The sequence below is a fragment of the Labeo rohita genome, chromosome 3 (genome assembly GCF_022985175.1).
Source record: "Labeo rohita strain BAU-BD-2019 chromosome 3, IGBB_LRoh.1.0, whole genome shotgun sequence".
Taxonomy (NCBI): Eukaryota; Metazoa; Chordata; class Actinopteri; order Cypriniformes; family Cyprinidae; genus Labeo; species Labeo rohita.
In genome coordinates this window covers 24,656,002-24,667,203 of record NC_066871.1, presented here as the reverse complement: position 1 = coordinate 24,667,203, position 11,202 = coordinate 24,656,002, and the positions used below count along the sequence as shown (strand labels likewise).

The 11,202-nt window shown below is 35.8% G+C and overlaps 1 protein-coding gene and 1 long non-coding RNA gene across 2 annotated transcripts; one reads left to right on the top strand and one right to left on the bottom strand.

Moving 5' to 3' along the window:
- Positions 1-156: 156 nt before the first annotated feature.
- Positions 157-3,001, bottom strand: LOC127160745 (uncharacterized). The gene is made up of 2 exons (XR_007826840.1): positions 2,894-3,001; positions 157-686 (listed from the first exon to the last, which is right to left on the bottom strand). It is a non-coding gene; the product is annotated as an uncharacterized LOC127160745 (long non-coding RNA).
- Positions 2,551-9,867, top strand: zgc:55558 (GTPase KRas). The gene is made up of 5 exons (XM_051103393.1): positions 2,551-2,856; positions 3,429-3,540; positions 4,001-4,179; positions 4,724-4,883; positions 8,481-9,867. Exons 2-5 carry the CDS (start codon positions 3,430-3,432, stop codon positions 8,592-8,594), a joined length of 564 nt encoding a protein of 187 aa, XP_050959350.1. The 5' UTR covers positions 2,551-2,856; position 3,429; the 3' UTR covers positions 8,595-9,867.
- Positions 9,868-11,202: the final 1,335 nt, after the last annotated feature.

Sequence of the window (11,202 nt, the reverse complement as noted above, 5' to 3'; positions counted from 1 at the left end):
TCTGTTTAGAGGCCATTCAGTCAGAGTGCAGTATGATCTTAGGGAACCAATCAGAAAACAGCATTAGGGAATGGAAAGAGGATGATGGTAAATTAGTGATCGTCTGATTCTGCCCCATAATTTGATGTTATTCTGCTTCATGTATTTGTAGGCCTATTTTTTGCGCTTCTTTCCTGAACATTTAATTTCTTTCTTATTTTGTTTTCCTAAATGTAACTTGACTTGTCAGCACAATATAAACAAAACAACAACAAAAGCATTCCCTTTGGAGAAAAAAATAGAAATAATAATAATAATATAATGAAAAATGTGTACAAATTGTATATGTGAAAATTCCCTGTGTACAATAAAATGAATTAAATGTATAACTTGTGTATTATTTATTCTTTGCACTAATAACTGGATAAACAGGCACAAACAGAAACTGCTCTTGTGAGATAGCAGAGATAGCAGACGTGTGGTAGGCGATGTGTTTGTATGAATCTGCATCACAATGTAAGCCAAATTCCATTTTTTTCCCCAGCATCACTCTGATTACTTGCCCACGTGCATGCTTATCGTTTTTTCTGCTTATACCTTTATTCATCTCTCGCTTCTCCACTCCCTAATGCTCCTCTCCACCCACAGAGGGCATCTGCTGTCCTCTAATCTTTGCCTAAAATCACCAAGATAATCCTTCTATCCATCTGTCATTCAGAGAGAGAGAGAGAGAGAGAGAGAGAGAGAAAGCGTCTTTGCACCAGAGAGTTTTTTGTTGTGTTCTCAGTGACATCTAGTGGTTAAAATGAGTAAACTAAAAGTAGATTTGGTGAAAGGCTTTACATAGCCAAAGCAGTGGTAACATTAAATCACTGACATACACATTTACACATATGTACAAAAGTGTGATTAATCACATCCAAAATAAAAGTTTTTGTTTATATAATATATGTGTGTGTACTGTTTCTATTTATTATTTATTAAGCTACGCACACAACATTTATTTTAAAACTATTTGCTTGTATTTACATGTATATATTTATATTCAAAGAATTTATATATAAATATATTTAATATAGAAACAACATATTTCTCTTAAATATATACATGCAAGTGTGTGTATTTATATAGACATAATAAATATACACAGTACACACATACACAAAAACTTTTATTTTGGACGCGATTAATCGCGATTAATCATTGCGCAGCACTATAATAAAAACGTATAATAAGAAGAAAAAAAAGGCAAAAACATTACACAGTAATTTGTTTAAATGCTGCATACAATGTTTTTTGTTTCGTTTTTATAATAATAATAATAATAATAATAATAATAATATAATTGAAGAGTTAATTTACAAAAACAGATAACTACGCTTTTAACTTTTTTACAAATTAAAAATGTTAATCTCAATCAAACTGCAGTTGGGTTACTTTGATATAAAGTAAAAATAACAAAATAAAATGCTAACTAACACAATAAAACGCAAAAAATATATAATAACATAATAAAAAACATGATTTTAAAAAATAAATAAATAAAAAAAATTATAAAAAATAAACATCTTCAATTATTATTTGCAAAATGCAATATTTCTGAATGCAGTAAGACACTCGGTTTAAGAAACTAGCACTAAAATGTATTTTCTGGGGTATATTTTATATTATTTTAATGACTATGTGAAATGTTTAGCGATAATACTATACCTGTATTTTTTTATTATTTTTAATTTTTTATTATTAATGCTTGAACAAACAGTACAAAAACGTAGCCAAGGGATCACATACAAAACTATAAAATAATAACCAGTAATAATAAATTAAACAAAGGACAAACACAAACGCTTACACATTAATAATATATATATATATGTATATATATATATATATATATATATATATATATATATTTTTTTTACCAAAATAAATAAATGAATAAAAATAAGAATAACAAATAAAAACAACACAATGAGAATGACATTACAATAACATTACAAGGATATTCAATTAAGCGCACGTAAGGAAAGCATCTAAATACATGGATTTTCTTTAAATACCTCTGTAAAATATTTTAGAAATCTTAGATTTTTTTTTATATTCTGTATAAGATGAAGAGATTTTAGTGAGTTTAGTTCAGTTTTAAAAAGGGGATAGGATGGGTAACTATTTGCGAATTTTTGTTTGTGTATGAAAAATGTACCATATAAAATAAAAAAAAATTGATAGTATGTTCCAGGGGTTTATTTTTAGTATTATTATAATAAAAAATAATGTCTTTTAAACTAAAGGAGTGTACAACGTCGGCAGAATCAAATATAAAACTATACCTGTATGAACGGAGACATTTGATGGCTTGACGTGCATTTCTGGCCTTTTAATGTGTAGAACAAACCCGATTGGTTCATATTCAGGGGGCGGGATATGAGAGAGAAATTGGAAAGAGGCATTGGACGACCATTGGTCAGTTCTTACTTCCGTTTATTCCTCGTCCAATAGAATTAAAAAATCCGACGGCCGGCTAGATCTCATTGGTCATCTCCTTCAGTGATCCCACCCCCTCCTCGCCCTCAATGAATCTGGGAGAGTCTTAGCCGAGAGGAGCTAATGCCTCTACGGGCGGTTTTATTTGGGTTATTGTAAAATTTGAACAGAGTGGAGAAACGTAGTAAAAACAAGAAGATTTCTTTGTGTTTTTACGGGTGGATTTTCATCAGCCCGAGTAATTCCAGCCTGTTTTCGACTCTCGGGAGAGTTTAGTTTGTCTGCTCGACCGTAATGTGGCTCAGGGGCTAATCCTTGGACTTCATTCAATACTAATTCATCTCGAAGCGCTTCGTTTGGGCGAGCCGAACTCATTTAACAACCACACACGAGGTAAAACACACAAATAAGCCGATGAATAACTTCTTACCTGTTGATAGAAGTTGTGGTAAAGCTACAAGGAGCTGTTGTCTCAGTCTGCTTCTTGCCGGCTAAGTAACTGTAATAGGAACTGAGTAAATGTTATCGTAAATCTCAGTCTTAAATGTCTTTAAACATGATTTGTTAACATAATGCGACGACTTAAAATCTCAGTCAGCCGTCTTGTGTAATATGTATGTTCTTTTCCGGTTATTAAGGGACAGTTCGTCCAGAAAACGAAAATTGTGTCATCATTTACCCACCCTCATGTTGATCCAAGCCCGTATGACTTTTTTTATTCTTCCGTGGAACACAAAAGGAGATGTTACGCAGAATGACAGCCTCAGTCACCATTCACTTTCGCTGCATTTGTTTTCCATACAGTGGAAGCGAAGAGTGACTTACCTTTTGTGTTCAGTTTTTTAGTGTATCAGTCACAGTAAGAAGCTTGTATCTGTAAAGGTCATGTTTTTCCCAAGTTGCTCCTGACTGGATACAGTACGACTGCTGTTTTCTATTTCTAACCACCTCTCTCTTCCATCCAGAATGACAGAATACAAGCTGGTAGTTGTCGGAGCTGGTGGCGTTGGGAAAAGTGCACTGACCATCCAGCTCATTCAAAATCACTTTGTAGACGAATATGACCCCACTATTGAGGTAAGAGTTCACCTTCTTTAAAGGACCATCCACCCAAAAATCAAATTTGTGTCATCATTTACTCAACTCTCATTTTGTTCCAAACTGGTATGAATTTTTTTTTTTGTGGAACACATCAGGAATGTTGGTAATTAAACTGTTTTGTGTCTCACTGACATCCATAGTGTGAGCAAAAATACTATGGAAGTCAATGGGACCCAAAAGTGTTTGGTTATCAACATCCTTTAAAATAGCTCCTTCATGTTACACAGAAGAAATAAATGCATGAAGGTTTTGAATGGCATGAGGGGGAGTAAACAATGACACAGTTTACATTTTATATATGGACTGTCCCTTTAAGATAGTCCTTTTTTTAATAAGATTGTTGTTGTTATTGTTTTTCCAAAAATGTGAATTCTATGTTGATCATCATAGCATATGATAACTGAGCTCATGCTCTTTTTATGTCTATTCCATGCAGGATTCTTATAGAAAGCAGGTTGTGATTGACGGAGAGACTTGTTTGCTGGACATTCTGGACACTGCAGGTCAGGAGGAGTATAGTGCCATGAGAGACCAGTATATGAGGACAGGAGAGGGCTTTCTGTGTGTATTTGCCATCAATAACGCCAAATCCTTTGAGGACGTACATCTTTACAGGTATATAGCCAAACACATTATGATAGACTGATATACGAAAAGGACACTGAGCATCAGATACCATCAAAAATAATATTTCTGGCTTAATTGTAGAATTTGACAGAACTTAAATTTTTGGTGAATGATCCCATAAAGAATGCTGGTAACCAGACGCTTACTGATCCCATTGACTTCCATTGTATGGACATAAAGTACAATAGAAGTCAATGGGGTGGACACATATTTTTGGGTGGACTGTCCCTTTAATACTCCTATGTTATATTTGGGATTTGTAGATGTCAAGATGGATGAGTTGAGTCTGTGTCGACTAACCGCAAATAATTTTACTTCCTTAAAACTTAAAATATGATCAAATGGAAAAGTTGCTAGACTGAGATGTGAATTCAGCAGGATGACGTCACTGCACTCCATGTCAGCTTCCTTTTTCATGTGTCTTGAAGTTGATAAGTAAGCAAACCAGTGTGGAATTGGAGAAGGGCCAAGTAGAATTTCGCGAATCAGTCTGCGTGCGAAAAATCAACGGTGTTGTTTTGTTTCTGTGCAGGGAGCAAATAAACCGTGTCAAAGACAGCGACAATGTCCCGATGGTGCTGGTGGGGAACAAAAGTGACCTGGCCTCTCGTACTGTAGAGACACGTCAAGCCCAAGAACTCGCCAGAAGTTACGGGGTCCCGTTTGTCGAAACATCTGCCAAGACGCGACAGGTGGGTGACACTGATTTTAAACGTTAGATCACCTAAAATTATAATTCTGTCATTAATCACTCACCCTCATGTCGTTCCAAATATGTAAGACCTTTGTTCATCTTTGAATACAAATTAAGATATTTCTGATAAAATCCGAGAGCGTTCTGACCCTGCATAGACATTCAAACGGCCCAGAAAAATATTTTTAAAGTTGTTTTCTTTGCACACAAAAAGTATTCTTGTGGCTTCATAACATCAAAGTTGAACCACTGATGTCACATGGACTATTTTAAAGATTGCCTTACTACCTTACTGGGTCTTAAACGTGGTAGTTGTATTGCTGTCTATGCAGGATCAGAAAGCTCTTGGATTTCATCAAAAATGTCTTAATTTGTGTTCTGAAGATAAATGAAGCCCTTACAGGTTTGGAATGACATGAGGGTTAATAAAATAATGACCGAGTTTTAATTTTTGGGTGAACTAACCTTTTATACGAAACAGTTTTTTGCATTCAATGCTCTGCATTTCTAGCGTTTTTCAACGCAAACAAATGCTAGTATTTGACTATTGCGTTTGTGTCTTCTGTTTGGACATATTGCACATGGCAGACCATTCTAAAAGCACCAATCAAGTTAAAATAAGTTCAGAAACTTGTTTGTAGGTATTTTATGTCTATTCCATGCAGAATTCTTACAGAAAGCAGGTTGTGATTGACGGAGAGGCTATTATGCAAAATTATGCTAAATTCACTTTTATAAAGTGTATGAAAACTGATGTGTGTCCACAGTGTGTATGGACACACATCTAGCTTATGATGTTAAAAATCCACCCACTCTTTTTTCTTTTATGATGCCCAGAAATCAGAAGCAGTGTCTGAAAACACGCTGTTTTAGATTTCCCCCTACTGTGACATCACAGTAGGGATAAGCCCTGCCTATGACTAGTGATTATCTGCCCTATTCACATTGACTCTGCCCTGTTTGAACCACACATAATCCTCCATGTTTATCCACCCTTTGGTTTATTAGCCATTATTGGGAAATAACAAGAAAAATAACAACGTGCAGTAAACGTTAAAACTGTTTGCCCTATAAACCATTGTGTTCATAATTAAGATAAAACATTAAAATAATATGTTAAGACACATCAGTTTCCAATATCAAGCAGCAAAACAAGCTGTTTTGTACAGCTAAAAATGCAGATGAGGCTGGAAGCCAGACCCATAAAATTTAGAAATGGCTGCTCCCTTTTTACACGAAGAAAAACGTGGATATCGGTGCTATAGGTCTTATTACATATTGTCTGCACCACATAACCATTACAAATACACCCAATTTTGGGTGTACAAATGAGTCTCCATAGACTCACAGCATCTGAGCCACAGAGAACACTATGGATGAATTTCATTTATGGAAGGAAATGTGCCGAAGACTCGTGCAAATATATATTCGCTATATATTCGTGCAAATCATTTTATGCTGGACTGCTTTGTAAACAAGGGTCTGTTGAAAACAGGATTTACACAGAAGCTAGTTCTGAAAGATGGGTTAGTCTCAAATAGCTAGACCTTCAGACTGATGGTAAAAGGTCTGGGAATCTTGGCCACTTTGAATGTCCAGGAACTGCCCAAGAGGCCATATGATTGACAGGTAAAGCAACCAGTCACATTACGTTTTGTGCCGTGCCATGTTTAGGGGCATGGAAATGACCCCACAATAACAGACTGGTGTGTAAAACTCTTAAACACATTTTAAGGGTTTTGTGCCACAAACTTTAAATATTTCACATACTTTTGAAAATCCAGCATTTAGTTGATCCTGATAAATGCTCATTGTCACAGTTCTTGTCATCGTCTTTCATGAGGGGGTTTGGCGCCATGGCAAGTGGCTAAAATTACCACGGTCTCTGACTGTATTCACAGAGAGAAGGGCTATGTCATTAGTTTTATCCTGAAAACGATCACTGTCTGCATATTTTAATAATTTCTGAGATTTTGGCTGGTTGAGATTCTCCAGTTTTGTTGTTGACGGATTATCAGAAGCGCAAGCCGCAAAGGCTCTGCCCTCTTCTGGAAATGGGGCGGAAGCAGCAGGTAATTTACATTTAAAGGTATACACACAAATTTTGGCTCACATTCTGGGGACACCAGAGACTAGGGCACAAGTTTACAGAGACCAAAATGGCAGAGAACGCGTCCTGTTTACTTAAATTATTTTACAAAAGCGCAACATTTTGTTGTTATTCTGAGTGCAGACAAATAAACATAGAATCTTTACAGATTCGAAAGATGTATTACTTTAATCTGTATTACCAAAAATGAGTATTTTAAGAGCAAGTGACCGCACCGACGCCTCCATCTGTCATGCAGTAAACTATTCAGCTTCCATACTCCGCATAAACACTTCAATAGCGCACATTTTTCTAAGTTAACATTAGATTGAGCTGCCAAGTAAAAGGTGCTACTACATACAACTTTAAGATGAAAAGCCATATTTGAGGTCTATGAAGGATAGGTGAGCGTTTGGATGTCCTGCTCGGTGTGCTGTATTACCACATAGACCATTAACAATCTGTCCGTCACGGACTGCGTGACTTTGCCACTTCCTGTGGATTTTTTTGTTTCTGCGACTAAGCAACTAATAAAAGTTTTGGTCGACCAAACCTCCTCTTGTTGACTAATGGTTAGTCGACTATTAGGGGACTTATATTACATACTGTAAAAAGGGGCATAATAGGTCTTCTTTAACTTGTTTATTAAACTAGTGTATAAAAGTGATATCACATGCACAAATCATGCTGTTGGTCTGAATACAATCATACAATTCAGAACACCAGCAATCTTAGGGGTGATTTACATTTTTGCATTTGAAAATGTGAGACAGGACAGTCGAGTTAAAAAAAAAAATGCAAGGTCTATGGCAGAGGTGACCAGCTGTTTACTACAAAGGGCCTAAATGTAGCATTGATTATATCAAATTATATCTACATTTGTAAATGTCATGTAAAATTGTAATGTAACAATGTAACAAAAAAGAAAGGTTAAAACAAAAAGATAAAATGGTTAAAGTGCTATAATGAAAGACTTTTTCTTTCCCCCCAATCTTGTGAAATGGCATAGTGGGCCAAATCAAACATTGCGTCGCGTGAGACTGCAAAAGACGTGATATGCTTGTGCAACAAACATGTCTGTCTAGCAAATTTTACACAAAAAAAAACAAAACAATGGAATGCAAAAACATACTCTGTGTGAATGTTACCTAACAATGCATGAATGTGACTGCATTAGATGATGAAATACCTAACCAAGTGGTTGAGAAACAGCACACTACTCAAGCAGAAGATTTCACAGCAGTTTGATAAGTTTTGAGATTATAAAACAGTTCACACTAGACTTCAGTCACACACCCTCTTCACAACCCAGCCCTCCAGAAACATGTCAGCAAACCTGAAGACACAATGCCTGCGATGACAGGACAAGTGTGCCTTTGTTTATTTTTAGGGGGGCAAATCGGAGTAGAAGTATCATGTTTGTAATTTCACAATGTGTACTGTACTTTTTGACAAAGCCAAAATCAGCACTGGTTCTAAATCTAACCTGTCTTTTTCTGTCTTCAGGGAGTTGAAGAGGCGTTTTACTCTCTCGTGCGGGAGATCCGAAGATACAAGGAGACGAACCGCAGCAATAAGAAAAGCAAAAAGCACACACAGAGACGTTGTACTCTTTTATAGCGATACACGCGTACAGCCTCGCACTGCACCCCCCTGTGATAGCAATGCACTCAAAGTCGCACACATACACACTTACACACACTACTGTAGCATTACACATACATACACACACCATTTCCTTTTCTTACCACTCTCTCTTACGCCACCAGCCTTTGAGGAATAGGAACCTGACTGGCTGTCGTATGTGTTTGTATGTATGTGCGCACGAGACCTCAGTGAGAATCGAGCAACTGTGGAATTGCTTCGGAAAAGGTGTATTTTGACGTCACGTTATCCAATTCGGCTAGTCTCAAGTGGACTCGTCAACTTTGCGCTGCTGCTTTCCCTTCTGTGCTAAAAAGACCTGATGTGTGTCATAGTTTTACAGTCGTATTTTAGAGTCACAGCAGCAAGGAATCTTGACGTTTATCATGAATGAATGAGGTGGTGAAGGGATATACTTTAAGTTGGTAGTGGGTAACTTTTTTTTTTTTTTTTTTTAAGTAAGCCTGATCATGTCTCATCTCTCGAAAACTTTGTGAGCCAGATAGCACACCCTTGTGGTTGTTAACGGTGGTCGGGAATGAGGAAGCTCAGAAGTCCCCTAAAGTTTTTGTGGTCTGTGGGAAAGCACATTAGAACCCACGAATATACCACTAATATAATGTTTTGTACACCTTAGGAAGTGTTTGCACCTCATGCATTGTGGGATTTATCCAGAAATATTTTGTGTACTTGCTAAAACGTGATTTCGCCATCAAAGGGGGTTTCTGTAGTTTTTGCCCTGTTATTTTTTTATACAAAATTTACATGTGATATATTCGTCATTATCCCAGAATCCATTTCACCCCAAGTTTCTATTGTTGTCATGGCTTGGACTAAAACTTAGCTGTACACCTAATGTAGCCCTTCTATAATTATGAAATTTGGAAAAATCAAGCTCGCTTTTATTTCTCCCAGCAGTGTTTTATGGTAAATTCCTGTATTTTTGTAAAAGTTAATATTGAACCATTTCAGTACATATACCAGCATTGTATTGGACATTAACATTTTGTGTATTATGATGAATTGTGTAAAATGCCACTTGTTCTCACCTGTGATGAGGCTTGGTTGGGAAAGGCAGGACAATTTTTTTTTTTTTTTTTTTTTTTTTTTTTCTCCAGATTAACAGGAGAGACAGTAATCGTTTTGGTTCAGGCTAAACATATGACCAAAACGTGTGACTGATGCATTCCCTTTGCCACAAAGATAACTGTAGTTATATGTTTTGTGAATAAAGAGACTTTTGGCTAGATGACACTGTGATATTTATTTATTTATTTATTTATTTATTTTCTCCCCTCAATAACTTTAATTGCAGTTGAAACTAGCTTATTCAGTTATTATATCTGCTTTATAAAGTGTTACAACAGGTATATGGTGTTATTGTTATGGTAATACCAGGACAGTTGAATCAGGTTTTCTGACATAATCAGAAAAGCTGATCCAGTGAGTAAAATTAGTATTTTTTTAATTTATAAAAATGACCAGTTCAAAAGTTTATCTTAATACGGTGTTACAAATTCTTTGGTTTTTCAGCATTTTTGAGTATTTGAACACTTTCCAACAATGACTGTATGATTTTGAGATCCATCTTTTCACACTGAGGACAACTGAGGGACTCATATGCAACTATTACAAAAGGTTTAAACGCTCACTGATGCGGCAGAAGGAGAAACAGTGCATTAAGAGCCGGGGAGTGAAAACTTTTGAACAGAATGAAGATGTGCGTATTTTTCTTATTTTGCCTAAATATCATTTTTTTTCCCATTTAGTACTGCCCTTCAGAAGCTACAGAAGCTACTTACATGTTTCCCAGAAGACAAAATAAGTTAAATTTACCCTGATCTTCAAATTCCAAAAGTTTTCACCCCCCAGCTCTTAGTGCGTCATGTTTCCTTCAACAGCATCAGTGAGCATTTGAACTTTCTGTAATAGTTGCATATAAGTCCCTCAGTTGTCCTCAGTGTGAAAAGATGGATCTCAAAATCATAAAGTTCACACTGAGGACAACTGAGGGACTTGTATGAAACTATTACAGAAGGTTCAAATTCTGACTGATGGTCCAGAAGGAAAACCCATGCATTAAGAGCCGGGGGGTGAAAACTTTTTGAATTTGAAGATCAGGGTAAATGTAACTTATTTTGTCTTCTAGGGAACATGTAAGTATCTTCTTCAGAAGGGCAGTACTAAATGATTTTTTTAGCAAAATAAGGAAAATGTACATATCTTCATTGTTTAAAAGTTCACCCCTGACCCGAAGGATTTTTCTGAAGAACAGCAGGCAGTTTAACTGTTCAGGACAAACAAGGAACTCAAACAAACAAAAAAAAAAAAAACTATCACTTAAAAAAAACAAAAACAAAACAGCTGTGGACCAGTCAGGTAACAACATGGTATTAAATATCAAGCATATGTAAACTTTTCAATGGTGTCATTTTTATAAATTTAACTATTATTTTCTCTTGTGGACTACATGTAAATATATTTTATGTGAAATATATTACTCAGGTCAGTACTAAATAACATGCATTTTGTATGATCCCTCTTATTTTGGTGAAAACATTTTGTAGATTTTGCAAGGTGTATG